The sequence below is a fragment of the Genypterus blacodes genome, unplaced genomic scaffold (assembly GCF_046128005.1).
Source record: "Genypterus blacodes isolate CSIRO-AG114 ecotype Tasmania unplaced genomic scaffold, CSIRO-AGI_Gbla_v1 ptg000067l_1, whole genome shotgun sequence".
In the NCBI taxonomy this organism is placed as follows: domain Eukaryota; kingdom Metazoa; phylum Chordata; class Actinopteri; order Ophidiiformes; family Ophidiidae; genus Genypterus; species Genypterus blacodes.
The window spans coordinates 3,908,257-3,933,680 of record NW_027466879.1 but is presented as its reverse complement, the minus strand read 5'-3'; the positions used below and the strand labels follow the sequence as shown (position 1 = coordinate 3,933,680).

General features: G+C 41.9%; 1 protein-coding gene across 1 annotated transcript in view; it reads right to left on the bottom strand.

Moving 5' to 3' along the window:
• The window catches only part of LOC143004792 (glypican-6-like), a 118,366-nt gene extending 95,168 nt beyond the window's left edge, over window positions 1-23,198 (bottom strand). Inside the window, exon 1 of the mRNA XM_076155940.1 lies at window positions 23,036-23,198. Coding sequence (XP_076012055.1) covers window positions 23,036-23,198 — 163 coding nt within the window. The remainder of the gene's footprint in view (window positions 1-23,035) is intronic.
• Between the last annotated feature and the right edge of the window lie 2,226 nt (window positions 23,199-25,424).

The window sequence follows — 25,424 nt, the reverse complement described above, 5'->3', positions numbered from 1 at the left end:
TAAAAAAAAAGGACTGGCGTGACAGTGACTGTTCAGACGAGACCATCATGTACTGTACATGTTTGCACAATATTTGTTCCACCAGAAAATCCGCTGTATGGCTTCGGTAGGTTGACAGGCGTCTTTACTGCAAGTGTGTCAGCCGTCGCAGACCGCTGACCTGAAATCTAATCAGCTTCAGTCACTTTGTCAAGACGCGATAAACCTCAAAGCTCAAACTGCATCAAAGGCGAAAATAGTTTCAGAGGTTACGGAAAAGCCTCAAAGCTCTAGATAGTTGAAGTGAAAGTATAAGTCAATGCAAAGATCAGAAAAAGAATTAAAAGGTTTAGACCACTTTTGCTGAAGTTGTATCGTGGTGGAATTTACATTTCAACATCTAACAACGTGTGAGGGCCCTTTAATAGTCATGGCAACTGATGACAGCGCCTCCAACGTCGCTTCTAAGCAGAGAGGGAGGAATAAAGATGACATTTCAGTGTCGATGTAAGAGAAGTCTTATGAAAGCGAATGCTGCTGCAGGCCGTCACACAGGATGACATAAAACACAAGCCACAAACTCAATACAATGTTAATATACTGTACCCGTATATCACACAGTGGCAGTCCAATGATATAACTCAGATTACATTAAGAGAGGTATTTTACTTTGGGCTATACGCTCAGTCTAAAGCTAAGGATTTTACATTTGACAGCGGTATGATAACATCATACTTTTCCACTTGGCTCATAAAAAGGAAAGCTCCGTAATATATCAAGGCAGCTGTGGGAAAATTATGGGTTCTTTGCCCACAGAAAATGATACCAGACTGTGATTAACTCCCAAACGGATTCATTACTACCTGGCCAAAGGGTAAACTACATATGGGCCTTGCCATCTGGTGGATCCCTTGACCGCTGCGGCGAGCATTAATAAAGCTCTGGACGATCTGGTGAGGATTCCGTGCCAAACACCAAACTATTGGGTCATGAAGCAAAAACAGAGAGTGAAATGTTTTATTCAGTCATGCTGAAAATTCACAACAAGATGTACTGATGCAGTTAATTAAATGATGATCTCCAGTGTGTGGCTATTGTACAACAGGCTGGTGTGGCTTTAAGTCATTACACAGGACATCAGATCATTGAAAAGAAGGTCAGCATGTCTAAGTGAAGTGTAATGTGAAGATATTATGCAGGTAACCCACAGTTTGCACAACTAATAAAAGGCATTTTTAATGTTTTCAAAGATTCAAAGATGAAAAAAATGTGCTGACAAAGTCTTAATAATGAATGTATCAGCAAATTATTCAATGTCAACATTTTAATGATGATGAGTTACAATATGCTCACAGCAAGTAAAGCTGCATGAGTTATTAACAATTTGGGGAAGTTGATGTTGGTTACAGCAGTCAGGTCCATGTTGGGATCCTGCTGATGCTCTTCTCTTCTCTGTGTTGTGTTCTTATTGTCCTTGTGGTTTACGCCTGAATGCTCCAGTCTCTTTTTACAGCCCAAAGACATCAACATTAGGTGAATTGGAAAAGCTAAATTGCCTTTGTCTATAATTGTTTGTCTGCATTAGGCCGGTGATAGACTGGCAACAAAAAGAAAAATGTTCTGACCTTTGCACACTCAAGGAAAATGTTTGCCAAAGGACGTAATCAGGAACAACTACACTCTGTAAGACACATAACTGGGAATGCCTTGTTTCACACTGCACAGTGTATAAACATTATTTGTAGGGGCAGGGAACGCCTGTTAGTGGTTACAGCAGAGCCAAGCTCACTAACTGGGAAGCACCGTCTCAAATGAATCAAATTTATTATCATTGATCTACCACAAGGTTCTAGCACCAGTGTCATTTAGAACTGCCTCTGGAATATTACACTGGTTTGGACGGCTGCCCCTCTCCACTCTTATTCTCCATTTCAGCTGCCATACAGCATCTTTGTGTACAGACACCTTCAAATAAAGCCCACGGCTGTAGAAGCAGATCAGTGCTGATGGCATTTCAATACAATCAGCGACTTTCAACAAGCCAGGCCCCCTCAATAACGACTCCATTTATTTTCATCTTAGATTACGGGTTTGAGAATCATGTGGGCAGATTCTATTCAAAATTCCATTACTTCCTTTGCTGTATTTGCTGTATCTACTGAGCCACACACATCCACCGGCAGGTAGCACAGCTCTCCAGTATACAGACAGGCATGCACAAACACAGGCAGGCTGCAGTAGATGCAGCCTGCTGATTTGAAGCACCGCTCAAGTCAGATGAAAACAACAGAGGATACAGAAACAGTGCTAGAAAAGCCTGTGGCTTTGTTGAAATCAGGAATCAATATTTTGCTTTCCCAACGTACTTACAATGCTCAAAGTCTGTTTGACTCACACACACAGACCATCATAATCAACACGATCCCAACCTGAACTCAAAACACACTTCCAACTGTGTAATTTTCATTTCAGTCATAGAGGTGCTTATCTCAGAAACAGAGCTGACCTCAGCCTGTGCATCATATTGTAGCTTTGTGAACAAATATAGTCACAACTGTCCAACCGATAACAGGAACACAAAGTCTACTCGACCATTTAAAACGTGTATTTATATCTAAACAGCTTTTCATGTTCATTGTGATGATTGAAGTTAGTCATGAGATATCCAGACCATCTAAACATTCTTACCTGCTATTCCCATTGTCCATTCAAAATCCAAATAGAGCCCTGAATGCATTGTGTGCGTGATGTTGAAAGAGTGTGCTGATATTAAAAGCTTCAGTTTGATGAACGAGAGAGTAATCAAGAATACATTCTGTTTGCAAAATGGTCAAATCTGGGACAGTGAGGAGCGAGGACCACACCTGACCAGGGGTGACAGTGGATGACGTCACTGAACTACAGTAAGAGGTTCAGTTCAGCACAGTGGACAATAAACAGTGAATAGTAGGCCGGGCCGTGTCTCAGCTTCCTGTATAAGCCTGACACTTTCATCTCTGAGATCTACGGGTGGGGCTTCCGTGCGCCCTCACACATCTGGGACACAACTGTCCTTTCTTTATTTGGTCTGTGGCACATTTAAGAGGCCTTTTATTCAGCTGACATGACCCAGATTAGAGGGCAAGAGGAAGCTCAGTCACAGACAGAACGGTTAAGGATTGTTCAAAGATAAAGAACACAAAGCCGGTATAATATTGTGGGAATTGTGCAGAGAATATGAGAAACCTAGATGACTATCAGCAAGCACCGTTATCAGAGGACACCCAATCCGTCAGATGATGTATTCTTCTTTAGAGAAATGGTTAACTTGAAGGCTCAGCATGATGAATACATCTTCAAATTTAGGTGTATAGGGACATCTTTCTCATCCTCATGTCGCAGTTGTATTTAAATGCAAGGAGGCCGCAGCAATTTCATTTGAATACAGCATCAGTATTAAAAACACACCTTGTATCTGTCAGGAAAGCAATACAAATGGACCCGAAACCAACGTCCAAGTTCACCACAGTGAAGCCAATAAATCGTGCTTGATGAAGCAAGTAAACACATGCAGAAGAGCAATCTAGAAGTTTCATCCCTGCCAAAAGACGAGCTGTATCGGTGAAAATAGCAGCCAAGGTCAGCGCTGTCAGCATGGTAAAAAGGTATATTATTGTCTTAGAATAATGTTGGCAGGACAAGAGAACATTCACAGAGAAAAAATGGCCTTCAACAAAAAGCCTGCCAATAACACAGAACCAGAACCAGAATGGAATCTCGGTTCATGATATTCCATGGCAGATGATGCAGTATAGCTTTCAGCACCAGGGACAGCGCATTTGAAAACGCAGCCTGTGAGATTCTGGCTAATGTAGCAACTGGAATGCTGGAACGAGCCAGAAGCCAGGAAATGCAGCCTGGAAAGAAGTCTGGTTGTTATACGAAGTTTTGCAGGGATGTAAAGGTGCGTTTCCTTTGTTGTTGGCTCCAGATAATCTGCAGGCTCATCAAGTAACTGCACTACGGAACGACTTAGGAGCCTGTAGATTGATCTCACCTTCTCTTCTGACATGCCAAAAAGCAACACTCTGTTCAGAAACACTCTCTCCTTTCCCAAACGCGCTCTACCATGCTGCCTCTTCCTAAGACTGAGAACAGCCTCCATGCCTACAATCTAGGACCGCAGAGAAGTTAACACCTGCTTTTCAAAGACGTAAATCATAGATGCAATTACCTTTGCGGCAACGGTGACCAGCCATGATATATCAGCTTTAGTGAGCCATGTGCATACATTTCCATTCCCTCCTCCCAATCTTTGTAGCTTGACATCTGAATGCCCTGTAATGCATATGCATCAACCCAAACATGCACATTTTAACTGCTTTTCTCTCATTTTACCAGCGCAAACCCCCTGTGCCTTAGCTTGGTAAATATAGATAAATGGTTTTTGTCTCCTTACGTCTGCAAAACCCTTAGTAAATCCGGCCCTTAGTCTTAGAAACCCATTAGTGACACGATCGTATTTTAATGCCCAGAGGCAACCTAAGTAATGTGGTTCATAAAAACTGGGATTTATACACTTTTGTAACCTGGATGCTTCAAAACCAATTAAATGTTGCAAAAGCCAAACATGCATGATGTTTGTATTTAGTTATACAATTGAAAATGCTACATTTGTCATTTTGAGATTAGAAAACACTCATACATGATAAGTAACTGCTGACTAAACACTCACATTCAGGGGTTTACTTCCATTTAATTAAGTTGAAAAATGTGTTACTTTGCATTTAAATGAAGAATGTGTCTTGACGAACACAATTAGAAGGATTCTGGTGATATTTTGAATAAAACTATAATAAATACAATGTCTTTGACTGATAATAGGCCCAAATCATAAACAGGTTGCCTTTTATAGCCTTCTAGGACTCGACCAGCTGTGATTTCCTGCTTCAGCCACCTGGTTTAATTAAACCACATACTGTATCTAACAAAGGCCACTTTGCATTCATGCTTTTTACCTTCCAGATAACTGATTGAACTGCAACACTATTGCAACTACTTTTTAAAATAATGAGAACACAAAACATTAATCTAGATTCTATTCTTTTGTTTTGGCCAATAACAGGCAAATTGCTTGAAAACAAACTCAAGTCAACAAATACCAACACATGGCTGTGCATTATTTAGGTTAAAGTTAAAATCTTTAAATTCATCTTTGTACAACGTCCGTATGTAAAGGAGGTTAGAGCATGAAAAATGATGAATAGAGAAAAAATGTTTATAAGTTATGAGTTAATGCTGAGTTGAGTTTTTCATTCTTGTACTAGTAATGAAATTCATATTGAATATACACTGAAGTCCTTTAAGGTGTTTTCATGCATAGAACAAACAAAATCGCTTAGAACGGCATCAAGACTAGATCATTTTGTTCATGATATTAAAAACAACTGTGTTCTGCACAAAATCATGTCAACATACTAAAAGTCACACAGAAAGAATCAACATGCCAGTAAGGTTGAAGCACTTCTCTACAGACACATTAAGGCATTTAAAACATCATTCCCTGTTGCATGGTATTTGTCCGATAATGGCTCCACCACAAGAACTGCTTAACACACTGCTGAATAAGGCTTAAAAAATCCATTAACTCTCTCTGCTTCATTGAGAATTCCACCAATCTATGAATATGGAAAATATGCAACCCGCCCACTGGCACCGCTGCTCTGATTACACTCCGTCCTGCACACGCACTGAAAAAGGCCAACGCAGGAGAACACAGACCACAACAAAGAAAAAGCCGAGCTGCTTCTGACATGTAAATTCAGTCATCACCCGTCTGCAAAGAGCATTCCTGTATAGAACACAGCATAACAACTTCTTCCAAGCATTCAAAGAATCCCCCAGGCTGTAATAAGTGTAGAAATATTGTATTATTATTCAAAACCCACAACAAGATGATTCTAATGTTGTGCTCAGTGGCGGTGCAGCCACAGAATTATTAGACAGGCTGGAAGAGATGTGCGATGGGATTTGAAGTATTAAGGCCAAAAAATGAAGCTCTGATCCAGATCCAGGAAGAACATTTGGCTGACAGAGGCATCTCCATGTTGCTAGGGCAATATGTAACCGGTCTGTCACTTGTGTGCTCGCAAAATACACACGTGATCAACCAACAGAGGCATCAATCAATAACACAAATATTAGCTTTTGATTTCAAGAGCCCTTTTCTTGCTTATCATGAAGTGATTCTGCTTGCTGGATCAAATCATTTTAGACAGTCAGCAATAACTTTCCACTAATCCATTCACAGTTTTGGTTTGAATATTTCCTTTTTTGGAGAGTTCAGTCAGTGATTGTGATTGGCCGGCAGACAACAATCCGGATGATGATCCCAGTGTGTTTTCAACCCAACGCAGCCAGGACAGTATTGTTTCAAAAGCTTAACCACAGAGTTAAAGTTGGCATTCCGAATACACTGACAGCTTGTCCTCTGTGAATGTGCGTTAAAAGTTTCTGGATTCTACATCAATCGTTTGTGCAGATATTTGCATATTGGACTCTGATTGGTGCCAAAACTGAGAAAGAACCAAATCCCACAACAAGCAGGGGAAAACAGCCACAGCTTGAACTTTATTGAAATCATCCAGAGATGTACATTATGAAGTTATTTTCCATGTTATTTTTCTCATATTCCTTCCCCCTATGCACAAAGTCCATATTTAACACCTGACACAGATTGATTGGTAAAAGATCCACTGTTGGTTTTGTCCTTTTCCTCAGAGGAAGCTTTAGTTTACAGCATGACCCAGCGCTTCCACCTCACCTGCTCACAACACATTCGTCTAATTGGACACCTTATCCAACGCAGGACGCCACAGTCCTCCATCCTACAGCAATGCTGAAGTCAGCGCTACAGTCAGGCACCTTGTTTTCTGAACCGTATTACACTATTACGCAGTCAGTCTGCTCGGTAATACAATCAGTGCAAACAGAAATCCAGTCCTGCTGCATTTCCAGAGGAGATTTTTCCATCCATCACCACAGAAAGCTCAGAGACGCTGCTTTGTCGAGAAGAATAAACAATACCATAAAATGGCGCATAGACATGAACATAAAACCAAAAGGTGCCCCATACCAAACCAAATGTGCACATAGAAACAGCAGGGAGTCGTTCCTGGAGTCCTATAATGCCCCTTTGCCCAATAAAGACTATACTGGAAAATGTAATAACATGGATGAATACACTTTGTTTACATATCCAACACTTTCTTCTATTTTACTCTGCAACATTCTTACTGCAAGCCAACCCTAACACCATTACAGCAAACACAAAGGACCATCATGTATCAGATTGCTGTGTATGTTTAACTGTTATACGCTTGATAAATAGCAAGTCTGTCTTAGTTGATTCATTATAACAACTCTTTTAATAATGTTGTTATTTAAGATAGCCATTTTTAATCTTGGCAACAAAACCCAAGCAATTAATTTATCATAATTTCCATGAGGCGTCTATTTTTGTTTCCAAAGGACTTTAATGATTAAACTTGAACTTTGCTGGGACGGACACTTAAAAATGTCTTGTTACTTGTCGACAAAGATTCCGGAGGTGAATGAAAGTCCAATTAATGTATTAAATCCCAGCTGCCTGCATGTTCAAGAGGGAGAAATACATCAAGCTTGAATGATCTTACTGCTGCTTTGCCATCTGGAGCTCTTCTCATTTACCCAAATCACCCACTTTCAACTTCTTCCACTGGGGCCCGAGACCCACATTGAATATGTTCAAACAAGATGACATAGATAATTCTAGAACTGGATGCCACCATATGTTGACACGCTTGGAGACCCCTTAAAACATTTTCTTCTAACTCTCAGATAACTTCCAGAGTTGTGAATGCGCTCTGGACGGATGAACGTATGGTTGAGAGTGTGAAGTGAAACCTTAATGTGCTGAAGAAAATCATTTATATAGGTCCTGTTTATTCAGGTTGTTGCTGTCCTGCTTTTAAGTTTGATGAAGTGCCAATGTGCTGAAAACCTGACAGCGGTGTAGGTGTTAATAAATACACTTTGAGAGTGAAAGACAATGTTGTTTACCATTCTCAACTCCGGCTTCCATCAAAGTAAACCAAAGCTCAGGCTTGTGGATAAAAGAATAATCAATCTTACCGTGGAGTGTTTTATCACATTTAGCTGCAGTTTGTAGATTGTCTATTTAATCAAAGAGGTTTGGGTGTCGGTGCCTATAGCTGCCAGAAATACAGATTAGAGACCCTTTGTCTGGGTTGAAACCCTAAAGGGGAGAAAACATTTCTGCCTTTTTCCTATTTTTCCTTTCAAACATCTTTTGCTGCATTTACTCAAAGATGATGCGTGCCGGAGCCATTTCATTTTGGACGATGAAAGAAATGCGCCGGCCACAATTTCCATTCATTCTTCCATCCATTTATGCGCCGTCTACACACACTTATGCCGCGCAGGGTCACAGGAGCTGCAGAACCAGCTGACCTAAATGAGATGCGACTGCTGAATTGAAAATGAAATAGAAAAGTCACATCAGATATTACAAGCAACAATCACAAACCTTGGACACAGAGTTATGTAAGTGGAATTATGCTTCATATTCAGTTAATATATAAATCAGTATATATCGGGGCATTAGTGTCTGTTAGAATATATCTGTTTGATTACATAATGAGTTGGTCGCCTTTACAAAACTGAAATCATATCACAGGAGACGAGCCCAAAACAGAATATGATTTTTAATCCATTTAATTTACTGCTCTTACCATAAATGAATGCAACATCTCATATGAAATATGTGTTATTATATCCAATATATACATTTTCAATCGCAATGTACTTCTGATTTGTGTGTTTTTCACACACTGTCCTCTAAAACAAGCACATTTGCATTTACAACTTTAATTGTAATTTTAATTCCTCCTCTCTTCTACATTAGTTGACACAACACAAGCTTCCACTAATAACTTCTAAAAGTTTCCTTCATCTGGAATACTTCTCTAATTATTCAGCACTTGTGAACTTGTGTTCTTGTAATGTAGAAGGAGTGTGTGGGGTTCAGTCAGTTCAGTTCAGTCTTCTAGTCTACTTTCCCTAAACTACACTAAAAGTAGTGCCAATGCAAAACTTTCATGATCCTAACCAGACCGAGTCCATTTAGCAAGGCAGCAGCTGGATCTTCACCCGGCATTCATGAAGCAGAAAGGAACAAAGAAACCACTCAGACTCAAAGGGAAATCTTCTCTCCAGCACAGCAGAGCAGAATAAAGCAAACCTTTATATGGTGATAAAAGATAAAATACAACCAAAACTATTTTAACCACACAACCTGAAACATGAAAGCGGCAGAATTCAATGAAACCTGTTCAGTTATAGGACCTGCTGAGCCGATTCCCTCTGATTCATAAGTGAGAGCGCTCTTGTTGAGCGTTTTTCCTGCCCTCAAACACTTTACTCCTCCACCTTCACTAATTCCAAATCCATTTCACACGCTCTGATGCTTTTATAAGCATTTTCAGCATTCCCTTGACTATGCGCCTCATATAATAATTTAAAACCAATATGCTTTCCACCGGGTTGGAGACCTTATGGAAAATGTCAAAGGTAAGCCCTCTTATGAGTCCGACACTTGAGTGGAGCCGACGGCCGCTATGTCCAACCAAGCATGCACCGTATTAAAGCAGAGACATAATATATAGTTCCATGCCTGTGTCATGGCTAAAGCCTGTGACCAATTTCCAACAGAATTTACGCCACAATTTAGCAGGAACTCTATATGGAAATATAAATGCGACGGAGTATGAATTTCCAAGGCAGACACGGTGCGAGAGGAGGAGACCGCACAAGACCAGGAGCAAGTTTTCCAATACTGAAAAGGGATTCATCAAAAACATCTGGATTATTGACTAAATAAAGTAAAAACATTTTCTAAACACTCACACAGTTTGATTGAAATAAGCAGAGATTTCTATCCTGATTATATTCTTCAGAAAATAAATGATGTGTTATCAATTTCTTCTCACTGATGGTTTTGATGCTTACAACTAGGCAATTTGAACAAATTACACCACAGTAATTGAATCAAATTGGAACAGATAAATGAGTAAAGAATGTTGTTGGTGATGGTAGAAATGGTGAGAAGATGGAATAATGTTCCAGCTGCACCTCATTAGTTTGTGTCTGTGAAGACTGCAACTCTGAAGGCAAGGCAAGACCAACAGCTGGTCCAGATGTCCTGTATTTGGAACTTCCACCACTCAGGAAGCTTCCATTCCATTAACCATTGTGTTGTAAGATGTGTGTGTGTGTTTGTGTCATGAAAAAGCCAATTCAATGCTGCATGTTAATTAGCTGCTATATATTCGCGGCCTCACACACTGGTTCCCCTGAGGTCACCAAACAAACATCAACAAAAGAAACAAACTCCCTGGTTCTGAGCTCGACATGCAGAGCTCAGAACCATGACATGCAAAAGATGAGGCCAATCATGGACTGGGACTGGAACATATATTGAATTAGAATAATCATTGTTTTTGGTGATGTGATAACCATTGCTAAGTGACACCTGTGTTATGGAGTCACTGGTTTCACTAATGCAGCTGGACAAGGTAATGGTGAAAAAGAACAACAGTTACATGACACCCGTAAGCAACACAGTCTTATTTGGTCTTATTTCTCCAATGTGGTAATGCTGGTGGTCCAAAACGATGTGAAAATGCATATTTTGGCCCTCGCCTCGGACTGGAACAGGTCTTCATTCCTGTGTGACGATGTGTTTTATGAATAACCTTATCCACATGCAAATGAGGAAACACCAAAGTTCAACGCAAACAGTAAAACAGGCAGCGGAACACGGTGGCGTGACGCTATCTGCCCTCCAGGACGCATTAAATTTGCCGCTGTGTTTTATGAATAGCCACTAATAGGTTTTTTCCCGGATAAAAGCGAGCATAATGAACCTCACACAACATAACCGTCACAGGATCCTATATCATGGGACGTGCAGATAAGAACTCTACTCGCACAACTTCATTTTAGAACCGGCTGCCTGTGAAAACCTCCTCACTGATGTTACTCAGTAGGAGTTCCATTTTTAGAGACTGGTGAATACTCCGGCCTGTGATCCCGTGCTGCTCGTGCTGTTATGGTCACGCTGGTCCGTCTACCGCCCTGCCGTTTCCTACTTGTGCCACCTGTGTGTGCGTGTCCCTCATTAGCTCTGAATGTTACTGTAGTTCTGTCACATCCTCCTCTGTTGGCCTCATTTCTCCTTCCATGTCTAAACTTCTGCAAAGTTTTTCTCAAATCTTAGAATTACATTAGTAGATAATCACTAACAAGCAAAAAGAAAAGCATCATTTCTACAATGGGAAAATGGCATACAGAAAAAATAAGGCATAATGCTTCATCTAATCTATGTGATAGAAGCTACAAATGATCCTGACCATGGTTGTAGTAAATAAAAGTACCTATATATAATTTCATAATTGCCTCCTGTAACTATAAAAGATACATCCAATCCTTCTGCATGACACCGAATCAGCATCATCTCAATTTACTGTACTATTCCATTCATGTGGCCCACATTTCCAACGTCTAAATAGACAGAATTTGTTTCCTAGAAATTGCAAAATTGGATCAGAACCTTTTGAGTCATTCAAACATTCTATTCACTAAAAGTGTACAGCAGATTTGCACACTTTCTATCATTAGCTGCTTGGAAGGATGACCAGGAGACAAACACTTGGTCAAAGCTTTGCACTTCTTGCGTTTTTATGGTGTATAAGTGCTAAACACAGCAGCTGGTGGTCTGAGGAGCTGTAGGTAGAGCCCTGGGGGTGCCAGATGACCGGCCCACTCATTTACCGGCAGCATACACGGGGGAAACACACAGCGCAGCTCCAGGAGCGGGAGATGAGCCTGGCTGCGTTTCAGCATCCAGCACCCTCGAGGAGCGACGGAGCAAAGATGAGCCAAGAATCGTCACAGTGACAGATGTTTCATTTGGAACTCAAAAGAAATTCAAGGGTCCGGCAGATGTAAACACTGCATACCAGAGCAACAACCCATCAATCCGAGAAACCTCTTATCCAAGAATCTTTTACTCCGGATTGCATAACATACAGTCTGTACTGCTGCGTTTTGAACTTAGAGATGTAAGAGTTATTTTTCCTCGTCTACCGGACTTCAAACTTGCCCCTTTCTACCATTAAGGTTGTGTCAGCTTGTCAGATTTGGCACTGATGGCGCCATTCCCTGGAGATCGGCGACGTGGCCTCGTTCAAGTCAGTGGATTCAGTGAGTCTAGATCTCTTTTCCTGCAAGACCTCCTCCTCCTCCTCCTCCTCCACAGTCTCACCAGCCAGGAAGCTTGGTGACTTAAATGCACTGTTAGATCACCCCTGCTGCACTTCTTTTAGTTCCAGATGAATTCTGCTCTGGCTTCGCAAGTAGTAGTACATCCAACATGCTTCATTACAAACCAATCTCATCAAAAACAATCCTCGGCGCCACCACACATGCAAAGTACAACACATTACGCCGAAGCCATTATAAGCTAATAAAGTGCAGCAACCATTTTTCAAGCGAGTGGCGTTTTAGTAGAAGTTTTTGCAAGTAGCGTTTTTTTTTTATCATCTATTTCATCTGCAAAACCTTCCGCCGTCACGCCAGCTTCTGTATTTGTGTGCAAAGTGTTGTAAAAATTTAAAGCTCATTTTATCATTTCTGCTACAGTGAGTCCTCTTAAAATCAGCTTACGCCAGTATAGTCTTGGCAGATAGAGTGGAAGGAACACAGTACACAAAGTGGAGTAAAAAACGAAATGAGGAGATGGATGAGTGAACATGGGGACGACCTCCGCCGACCTCTGAGCAGGAGTGTCATTACATTCCCCCAAGGCGTCGCATCGCACACCCTATTATGTAACGTTATAATTACAGCCCAGAAATCTGGCCCAGGGGTTGAGATCAGCCCTCTAGATTTTTTACATTAACATAAAAATAATAGTTACCAATTAGTCTCTTCATCTCAGAAGGCTTCAAACGAGATCACACTCAGCTGGGTCACGACCTCATGTAAACACTGTAAACTTTCTAATATATTACTGCACTAAACATGATTTCCGTGCGTGTCTTCACGAGCACCGGCCTTATTTGAACACCTCTGTGGAGTTCCTGCAGCGTTTGGAGAGACGCAGTCATGCATGTGAACTCTCTCCAGGCCGACTGCAATGATGGCATGAATTGTAATATCTTGAGTTTACTGATTGCACATTAGAAGTAAGAGCAACACACAACCTAATACATCATAAGTAGAGCTCACTGCATGAACTTCTATCCTGCATGACTCCATCTCTACACTACAGCTGGGTAAACTCCTGTCCAATATACAGCATAACCACAGACAGGCTTACTCAAGGCCGTATAAGCTGTCTAAATAAGATTTCCATTAATATTTGCCGTTGACACACAATGCGGGATATTGGAAGTTCTGCTCTTGTTCCTTGTTCTTGTACTTGAGCCTATCTTTTTTCTGTAAACTGTAAAGGTTCACTCCATTTAATTAAAATACTGTCACACATGCAGGAAGGAGCAGGTTGTTATGAGTTTGACGGAGGGAATATTCACACAAGGTTACGGAGAGGTGGTAAGAATAATAATAATTGTTTAAAACTCGTCATAGTCCTTCAACAAACATTGTGAAGGGACTGAATTACAGAATGTAATAACAGCACAATTATAGTGGTCACATTCCACTCAGGCTACCATTTCAATTACCTTGTTAAAATATCAGTATGCATGTAAACAGTTATTGTCTAATTGTATAGAAAGGACAAACGGGTCAAATACATCAATTAGTTTTTGTTTTATGTTGCAGATCTTCGGCTTACCAACATGAATTAGCTAATTAATTTCATTTGCACGTGCAGGAAGCAGATGAATCTACTGTACGTTGTGGTAAAATCCTGAATCCTAAATGCTTTCAACATCTTACTTTGAGCACTGCTAATGAATTTCTCCGTACTTTAACATTGATGGAATACATGAATAAATGAAAATGAGCCATCCTGCTGAGAGTACAAATTCCAATTGACAATGCACTTTTGGTGGAAATCGTGTTGAAACAAGAGGAGTTGCTCCAGTAAAAATGAGGTGTAGATGGTTTTGTAAGCTGAGCGCTGGAACAAGTCTCTATACACCCGAGTGTGAGGGATTCACTGGTAATTATGAGATTTTGTTAAGGTGCATAACAAAGAGCAGGGTCTTTGAATGTGTTTTAAAGACAGAGAGGGACTACAATTGGAAAGTTTCTTGTAAACAGCAAAAACAGTGATATTAATCGCGAAAAGTGAAACCCTGGAACTGGTAAAGAAGCCACAACAGCAGGAGAGAAAGTTTACCATGCTATTCTGGGTGCTGCAGGTCCATGACAGTGTCCTTGTGAACATGATTTATTTTTACTTCATTTTCAATTTTGCCTCTTACAAAATCTGCCAACATACCAAACACATGGCCGGCTCTTTCTGTTGCTTTGCGGGTTCCAGAATGCAGCAGAATTAACAAGTCTCTGACAATCTGCTCCATCAATCTGCAGACAAACTATCACTGCACTACGTTATGTGATCACAAGTCTGAAATTACCCAGTGATGAACAGCTGTGGCTTAGTTAAGAAAATGGTTTTGGTGGCATCAACACAATGAAGGCAACACACACACACACACACACACACACACACACACACACACTTATCCAGACTGCTTCTACCATACAACAACCGCTGTCAGTTTCTGTGTTTACTCCAAAGCTTTCATCCTCATCTGCATTCAATGACAGCATCTGATGTTGCCATGACAATGGTGGCACGGTGTGTTTATCTCCGCTGTTTACATCCAAGTCTCTGAGGAACGGCTTATTTAGCAAATCACCTCAGCCATGTGTACTTGTCTGTGTCTGAAAAACAAAAATAAAAAGTCCCCAGTGTGAAATGTATTTGCATCGTTGACACCTCGATGTGATACACCCGTGTGTGTGTGTGTGTAACGCTCTGCGGCGCTCATCTCTCTGAGAATTATCATTGGTGTCAAGCTTGGGACTTCTATTAACAGACCACCCTCCTGAGGAAAAAAGCCTCTGTGGGAGAAGAGAAGACCATAAACAACACAGATCTCCCTGATTCAGATGGAACATCACCGCAACAGCTTCTTAGCTTGAGGGGGAACAGAGATGAAGTCATTAGTGTTTTAATGACTAGTTAACGCTTTGTTTTTTTATAGAGGTTTAGGAATTCCTTACGGTGTTTCCCAGCTTTGGCATGAGGGGCAGAGTGGGCAGGTTACCAAATAATCAAGATTCCTTACTCAATATTCTGCCAAATCAGCAGTTATGTGATGATGTGACCCTATTCTCTCTCTCTCTCTCTCTCTCTCTCTCTCTCTCTCTCTCTCTCTCTCTCTCTCTCTCTCTCTCTCTCTCTCTCTCTCCACCCCGTCAACAACAGTCCAACACCAACTTCACACACAGAATTCAGAGGGGAAACACTTTTTGTCAGCTGATAATTACCACGTGTTCCTTTCCATTCTGTTAGTCCGCTGTCATTTTTCAACCCCCAACATATTTCTAAGGCCCCATTATAACGCAAATCATGTCAATGCGCTTTCATTATTTATTCCAATATTATTCGACTCATACTTAAAAATTAAAAAAAAGGAAAAGTAGACAGTAAAGTTTGTACCATTTTTGTTTTTTTTAAGCTTCAAGTAAACCATTGGCAACTCTCGTGTCATGTTAAAGGGAATGTGAAGAATGTTTTTTTTATTCTGAAAATCTTATCTGCCAACTCAATGGGCAGCGAGAGCCAATGCCACAAGAGCCCTCAGACTGGAATGCTGTACAGGGCCATCAAAGAATCCCTGCAGAGAGGCCGAGATGTAGAGAACACGGAGCGACACCGGGCCAAGCAGGGCAGCTCTTTGCACTTATGAATACAGAGAGACTGACATTCCTCCTTATGTTTGTGAGGATGCGCTCGAGACGGTTAATGCAACAAGTGAAGCAGCGGTCTGGATCTTTATACCGTTTCTCTTTTGTACAATCAGCTAATAGATTTCATCAGTGAGATCTGGGGAGAATGTTTTGGAGATGGAGCAACACAGATGGCGGTGACAGATGTCTATGAAGTGGACCTATAAAGAAGAGAGATTAAAGAAAATTAGGTTTGATGCATCGAAAACACCTGATGAATCTACATGATGCACAGGGAGAGAGACATTTTTGGTGGAAAGTTATCACACCATATGTGACTCACATCTCAATGCTGAACTTTGCGGAGGCAGTGAGGCTCACACATCAGAATTCCTCCCAAAGATTCCATCTATGAACTCGGCTGCAAATAATTTGAGTCCCACTCCGCTCAGGATGTTGATGAGAGCCTCGGCCCTGAGTTCTGCCTCTTTCCCAGTCTGTTCAATACTGCAGACTTCCAAACATCACCTGCAGCTATGTAGCTGCGACAGCTAGGCCTGAAGGACACCTTCCCAAACATTGACATTTGCCTACGGCTGTACTTGACTCTTCCCATTTTCCTCTGCTCAGGACTGCTCTGTTTTAAAAGGAGTGAAAAACGACCTTCCATCATCAGTGAGTGAAACAAGCCTTGCTCTTATCATGATAGAAAACAATATGTCACCGTTTGCCTTCACTTCAAGAATGTTTTTGATGACTTTGCATCCAGGGAAACAAGGAGAAAGGCTGTGTAAAGCTAAAGAGTGAGTCTAAACGTCTAAAGGGTGATATCATGCATCAGCTCAATAAATTGCAGTGCTACTGATAAGTTTATTACAGCCCAAACGTAAAAAGATAACAATCATACTTAATAATATCCAGCCCTGCACATACTCTGTGTATGCGGTGTTCTTTTCTTCATCTGGATACAGATTGTGTGACAATTCAAGGCCAAAAAAGTTCAATGTTTCTTATTTTTCTTTGGAAACCAGGCAGCATAAAGCAAATGGCTCTGCTCAACACAAACAGGAAATAAGATCACAGGTCCCTCCAGTTCAGATGGATTACATCCTGCCTCACTCCTGCTTGTGTTGCAGAGCTCCTTTCTCACCTTACATTGTTACCACTCAAACCACAATTTGGCCACATTGCACCGATGCGTTTCATGCCTTGAGTTCTGAATGTTCGCAGCTGCCTTGACCCTCCAGGCCCGTTCATAGTAATCCCAACACGTACCATCACATCCTTCCTTTAACTTTTTCCTTGTTATTCTCTGGTTTTTCTCAAGGCTTGAGAGGGTAGAGATCCGTAATCCTCTCTCCATTACTGATTTAGTCGAGCAGTTGATTGAAAACTGGAAGAAAAGAGCCATGGCAGCTAGACTCCTACTCCAGCCGCAGGCTTTTCACACCACTCAGAGAACACCAAACATGGAGCTGAGGAAGGCTTCCAGGGAGCTTGCAGACCGTATACATGAATGCTTTCAGAAGGTTAACACATTCTTTACAACATGATTGTCACATATTCAAAGAAGAGCTGGAAAAGAACTGGAAGATTCACAATTGAATCCTTTTTGCTTTCTCGTGTTAACATGGAATTATTTTGTCAGTCACCACCACCATAGAGATGGAAAACAAAAGAAAGACCTGAACACACACACACACACACTAATCTCCCTCACATCTCATTAACTGCTCTCTCTGAAGATGTAAGTACACAAGCTGGGAAGAGACTTATTTCCAATTTGGCAGAGGCAAGAGCATCTTAATGGACTTTGGAAAAGAACGGCTCACAGAATTATGAAGTGGATGTTTGCACGGCAAGGGAGAGACGTATGCACACACAGGCATCTCTTATCATTGTATTATTATCAAAATCACAACATATAACTATTTGCATGCAAAATTAAAAATAGATCTAAAATGCTTGTGTGTCAAAACGCACATTTTTCTGACAAACATGCAGAAATGTGACACCAAAAGATGCAGCATTCAAAAGTCAGGACAGGAATGATGACACAGACGGCGCTTGCGTGTCGCTGAGCAGCTTCATCTGCATCAACAACTTATAATGCATATCCATAACTGTACCATCTTTAGAACAGTTCAATCAATTTCAAATCAATAGATTAATTCTCAAGCCTCAAAACATCTCCATGGGCTCCAAGCTGTTTTAAAGAGGTAGACTATTATGAACGTTATGTTGTTTTTATCCTTCATTTTAAGGCTCATTAATCCAAGAAGGTGGTCCGAGATCTCAGTGTGTCAAAATCCACAGGGGGACAATTTAGGGCTCTTGCAACTGTCTGCACCAAAGTGTGACAGAATCAGAAATGTACGACTGAAATCTCACAATAACACTGCCACGGATTATGACTACAATATGTCACACCCGTCTGGCACACTTCTAATGCCGCTGTAATAGGTGGTGTCCGTCATTGTAAAAACATTCTTAGCTTCAGGTGTTAATGGTTGAGCTCAGGATGAAGCCTCCATTTAGAAATGTGCAGAAAGGAATTTAGATATCTGCTTGATGGCCCTTTGTGTTGAATGGAATCAGGGGAGTGTGTGCATCTCAACCTGCATAGAACCATGTACAGCAGCAATCACACAGGAGCGGATTAGGGTGTAAAGAATTCACATGAGAAAAGGTCCTGCCGTCTCCTGTAAGAGCTAAAACTGTTCTGTTAAGAGAAATCTAATTATTTCCTTTAAAGTTTCTGTGGACAAACCCCAGAGGTGCGCAGGAGTCTGGAGAAAGGAAATGCAATAAGACTCCGGCAACGCATTTATAGGAGCAACAGCACATCAAGTGATTTTTCAATGCTGTGGTAGAGAGTCACTGTAAGCAGATGATGATATTAACAGCAAAGCACCCAACCAAGAGATTCATGGCAGCGACCTGACTGAGGCGTTCACCATCCATTCTGTTTATGGACAACATTCACGCCTGACACATGGAAACACAAAATGTGCACATGGAGGTTTATCCTCACACCCAAACTATATTAGGAGCAGTTTAACGTCTCCTGTAAACTGTGCAATAACAGCCGTCTCGTAAACTCATTTCTCACCTAGCGAGATGGATACGGGATCTCCGTCACAATCTGTGTCAGGCAGGATCAAGGTTGATGCGCGCCAATTTGTGCAATGAATGCCTGGCGAGGCGTAGTGCTGCGACAAGCGGGCGAAAGCTCTGCAGGTAGAGACGCATCATCAACTTGTCATCCCAGTCGAAGGGGGAAGTCAAACTGTGATATTTTGGTTGCAGCCGTCTGTGGAATAGATCAAGGAGGACTGTTTGGGAATGTTCAGCAATCTCGAGTGGTAATTCTTTTGGGTTTTGCCTGTTTATTCGTCTCGCCGCTGACATCCAACAGTAGTAGGGGGCAATAACAGCAGTTGGCGAACATAATTCCATGACCCCAAATCAAATCAATGTGAATGTTTTTCACTCTAGCTACCAAGTTTGGAACCAAGAGAGTCAAAATAGAAACGAAGAAATAGAAACTTCACGTACAGAAAATACAAACTTCACCGTCCAAAAGCTCAGTTGCCTTCAGGTCAGCCACAAATTATAAGAAATCCGATACGCAGATGCATTAAAATAAAAAAACGTTAAATGAATTGCAAAACTAATTTAAACGCCCAGAAAAATACCAATAAACACCTTTTAGACAACAATAGTTAAGGATTATCACTTTAACTTCTGTGTAAGAGCCTTTAGGAGTCATTGTTATATTGATGGACACCAGCAGACCTCAAATTCACCTCACATACTGTATTTTAGCACCCACACCCAAACTAGCTGCTCTTTGCAAAGAATACTGACAGCGACCCAAGGGACCTCTAACTATATGAGAAAGAAAACATTGAGTCCATCACCAGTGAGACCTTTTTCGCCCTCTGCCTCCCACAGGAACCGCAGTTTGCCAAGAGCCATAAGGTAGAAAAAAAGCCCATTCTTTTATCAATAAAGTGGGTAGAATGTTTGACCTGCATCCAAGTCAACCAACACTGCCAATTACCTCTCAGGCCTTATGTCCCCCCCCTCCCCGCAGCCACGATTCCATTCCAATTGATGCCAATCCGCCGGGCACAGCAGTGAACGGGACGGAGCCGTGGTATTGCTGAGCAAGCGTTAAGTCTCCTACCATCTTCCACAGGAAAGCAGCTGTATAAATGTGATCGTTTTGAAGGTATCAGGAGACATCTGTAAAAAGTTACAGTCAGATTTTCTTGTTGTTGAGAGAGAAACAGACACGGACGTTTACACACTGAATGACAAAGTGAAGTTTACAAATAAGAAGGAAATATCTTGCCAAGACTGAAGCTGTGATGAAATGACCCGGCTGCCTCCTGTAATCCTCCAAACATCAATCTGAGGTCTCTGCTTTGAAGGTTTACCAGATTCTTTATGTTCTGGGTAACTTTCATGACTCCCCAGCCTATGAGACCCATTCCAGAAAGTGCTACATCACTCTGAAGTCAAGTGTAAGTGTATATTTCTATTACACACTGACTATAACACCCGTACAGATGAAAACTAAATCATATTCATCACCACTTAACACACATTTTTCCCCTGATCTAAGGCAGAAGCTATCAAACAAAGACCTCCTCGCCTAAATCAGGGCTCACAACCTGAGCTGAAGTATCAAACCTTTGCTTTTCCTATTTAGCGGCCGGTGCGGCAGCATGACAAAGCAAATGATGGAGGGATGAGCACTAACACTGCTCATGCAGCTTTCCACACGTTTGTATTAGCATAGCTAATTAGGCATAATTGAGTGCTTTCTACTATCCTGTCTCCCGAGGCCTATATCTAACCTCTGTTATATTTATGCAAAGGTTATTTGGAGACAACAAAATCCAATTACACATAGTGTACAGGCTCTACATGAATTGTAATTAGGATTTGGTAAGCATGAAACAGCCCCCAAAACACCTTGATTCATGAGCTGGTGTTTGACGTGGCTGTAAAGGCCAGACAGGTGAGGTCATCAAGACTTCATGTGGCCCAATTAAATGAGTTCTACATTGGTTTAGTAAGTCTGTCTTGAGTTGTGAGCGTTCTAAGCCTTCTCCCTGCAGTTAACCCTCCTCAGTGCTACCTCAGTCAAGGTAGATATTTGGGTAACAGTACAGAATTAAAGGCCTTTAAAAGTGCAAATGGGAAAATCAAACCTATTAGATCATCTAAATATGAACTTTTTTTGATAAGCTTTTGGCACTGATGTAATCCAAAGTGTTGGTTCAATCATAGGACCAACTGTGACTGAACGTGGTGCAGCAGAGGGAAGGACCCGGTACATTCTGGTGCTGATCCAGAAGTTACTAGATAAGGTTACCGTATATGCATTTGCTACTTTTTGTCACTTTTTCATCCACGATGCCACGATAGACCATCATTCGGAGCAATCTGACGGACTCAAATATATGTCTGCACAGGCACGCATTAGTAAGTAGAACTCTCTTTAGGTCCTGTATAACGAGACTAACAGAGGTATGAGGTCGGTCAGACAGGATCAACAAACGCCACATTAACAGTCTTTTCAACTAAACCAGTCAAGATTCTAATCTCTATCTGACCTCAGTGTTCTAATAAAGATCTGTTTCTTATTTCCTCACTACATTGACAAGATGTGTGGCATTTTAATGTAGAGTGAAAAATAAAGGATGATGCACAGTCAAGTGTTCCGCCACACAGACGCTCTCATTATGTAAGCAGCAGCAGAAGAAGAAGAATAAGATCTCCTCTCTTGAGCCGATAATAAAAAGAACATAACCACTGGAGCAGAATTAGAGTGAGAACTTAACTCTCTCTCTCCCTTCAGGATTCATTGCGGCTCCGACTGCAGATTGAAGCGAACGTCTCCCCATTTGCTGACTACAGTTACTGTCTTGTTTTTCTGTATTCTTAACAATGCCAATAAATTTCCCCACAGAAGCGTTAAAGGATTTTCGGGGCAAATGGAATGCAGTGCAATCATCCCTCACACACACACACACACTTAAACACACATTACATCTGTAATAAAACAAAGTCATTCTCACTCAGCCAAACTGTGTTAAAAGCAACTAAAGCAGGGATCGTCTGCCAATTAACAGCACAGCACCTCTGTTTAGTCTGGAGGAGGCAATCCAGGGATTTACTTCAGGCCTCTCCCGCTTCAAGCTGACTATGTCTACTGGGCAAATCTCCTTCCCTGCTGCCACCGTAAATGTGATTACGGCCACACAACAGATAACAAACCCCTGCATCTCTGCTGGACCGAGGAGTGAGAATTAAAAAAAAAAGGTAAACTGTAGCCTTGAGGATTATCAAAGAAACCCTGAGTAAAAGGCGCAGATCCCCGTGCTGAGGACATACAGCCCCCTACTGGTAAACTCTGCTCACTATTTAACCACGTACACTACAGCGAGATGATGTGCTGTTGAATAGGAGCAACAGGTGAAGCTTCCAGTCTCTAAACTCGTCACGGTGGATGGAAGCAGAAGTGTGGAATTAGATCACACGAAAGCAGCGTTGACTTGAAGGTGCTGACAGAGAAAAAGCCCCTAATGGAGCCTGGCACGTCATTTAAAGGGCTGGCGTTTCTGCTGTGAGATTATTTTACACATGTTCACAAATAATTCATAACCTGCGGGTGAAGGAACACGTGTGTGTGATGATTATAGAAGCTAAAGCACGGGAGAGGAGAGGTGAGGTCAGATTGGGATGCTTGTGTGAAAGTCATTGTGTGATTCTTTGACACTTTACACACTTGTTGAGCAACGTGGTGTTGCTGCGATAAGATGATCACTTTGGGCAACGCTTGATCACCAAATAGTCGATTGATTAAACTTTTGCGGAGGGGATGCACCAACATGTAAACAGCAGAGTTACATCAGTTCAACAACAACAACAACACAACAAAACACAAATGACCCACAGGTATTTATTAGTTACTCTGATTAAAGAGGGGTTAATAATGAGGAGTGAGGAAGGTGATCACGGTGGGAAACAAGCCGTGACACGTGGTGGCGATGGAGCAAGCGTGACCCACCTGAGATCTCCTGGTGAGGCGCATTGATGAGGCTGAATCCTTTGGCGTTGTAAGCGTGTCTGACCTCGCCGCAGCTCCGCGCTTTGCTGTCGCCACCGAGCGACGGACAGAGCAGCGAGACGGCGGCGCACCAGGCGAGCTGCAGCCGCCACATCGCACACATCGGTGCCGCAGACGAAACACGGGAGGGGGGGCCGGTGATCAAATCCACGAGGAGACACACACACATACACACACACTCACACACACATAAGAATCCACTGAAGCTGGGAGACAGGAGGAGAATTTCACCAATCGCTCCTCACTTCAGGTACTCCACAATCCGCACCATCGCAAAAAATAATAATTTAAAAAAAACTCCGCGTCTTCTTCCCACAAAAAAAGAAGATGAAGATGAAGACGAGTCCGTATCGATCCGGATTCCCGTTGTTGAAGAAGCTGTGGGTCTGCCCGGGTGCAGACAACTTTGTCCCGGTGAGAGCTCCCGGTTGATCGGTGTCCGCCAGAGTGGAGAGGCGAGCTGTGTGAAGAGCGAGACACACGCGGGGGCGCACGGGGCAAAACACGGAGTGGAGTGGCTGCGTGTGCGTCTTCATCCAGGGGCGCGCACTCCTCTCCACTGTCCTCCGCCTCTCTCTCTCTCTCTCTTCCTCTCTCTCTCTTCCTCTCTCTCTCTCACTCTCACCGCCGGGGCTACTGCGCACCGGAGCTCACCGCATCAGGGTTTGGAGACACATGTTTAGAGGAGGAAGAGGAGGAGGAGGAGGAGGGGGGGCATGAACTCCACACGTTCCCCACACGCAAGTTTGTCCCATGTTAACCCTCTGAGGTCGCGGTTTTTTTTTTTAAAAGCTAACAAAAAGTATGAGGACCAAACAGTGCCACAAGTGCACATCTGCCCCTCACTCAGTCTGTGTTGGTTCTTACACTTTGTGCCTATAATGTAACGTGTTTATTCTGAGCATGGACGGGTTGTGATGTTGCTGCTGGCACACACATGATAAGGGCAGTCTCCAGCTGTATTGATAGATATAGATTATTGATCAGTGCTTCTGGAACTGTGGTAACTGGAGCTGCAACTTTGGGAAGTCCCCTGCTCAGAATCTATGGAAGGATGGCGAAATATTGAGAAATGAATTGGTTTCATGAAGACGGCTTTTAATTCTAGTTGTGTTCACTATACACTTGTATTTGACATAGGTGTCAGTCACTTGTCAAGCTCAGGTTCAGTCCAGTAAATCAGGCACTCTCTCAGGATTTCTGTTCTATCCATGCAACACTGGCAATAAAGAGGCAAATTAGGATATTTTGCCTTTGCTTTCATCCTTAAAGTCAGATTTTCTTCTCACAAATGAAACAATCTGCCAGTGCTGTGAGATTTTTGCAACCTGTCTTCCAAATGCAAATCATATTAGTATCTCAAAACAAGAGTGCATGTGACTCATTTTTGATTGAGTCCCTTCACAGTGACACTAGAAGACAACAAACCCGATCCTGGGAAACAGCTCTGCCTTGTCCGGTGACAGAAATGATGACGCCTCCACAAGCCAATATCTATCTATAATGTCTAATAAGGGATTTCTGCCGTAAAGCCTTTAGTGGCAAATGAAAGACAAAATGGAAAACTGTGGAGACAGCGTCGGGCTCTAGGGGGTTAAATGCTTGGTTACTCCACAAAGTCACTGAGCCACTGCTGACCATTCAGGCTTGTCTATTTGATGATAACAACTTTATGGAAGTAATATGATAAAGGCTATCAAATGGGCCCAGAAGAGGACACATGATACATTATCTTTGCTGCTGTCATAATTTGTCATAAAGTGGCTTTTTGGCGAACACACGAAAAAGGCATAATTGAAAAATGAAACGCGGCACCTCTCTGTCTGCCCTATTCTGCATCCCCACTACCACCAGTTTGGTTGGTTCCTGGCTGTCTTTCTTCTCTTACTCGTCTCACTTGTGGTCACGTCGCTGACAGATCCTGATGTTTAGCTGTGTGGAATGACCTTCTCACTGAAAGGCAAACTATTTTTGCTATTTCCACTTTAATTTTGAGCATACTTACTAAAATAGGGCAGAGCTGTTTGGGGACTTTACACTTGTAAGAAGATTTCACCGCGTATGATGTCACAATGTGTTACAGCTACACAGAGTGAGCTCCTATTATTATAACAAATAAAGCTTTGATTTGAAAATGTATCTCTTTATGACTGAAGTTCTACAGCGAAAGCAAGTTGTTAAAAAGTCAAACATTTGGAGTTATATTTCACAGCAAGCTTATTAAAACCACCTTCAGCGTGTATGGAGGTGCTAGCAGTTCCAGCTTGTATGAAAGGTAAATACAGGCAAATGGTTAAATATGAGAATTATAGTGAAATGAATGGAGTAT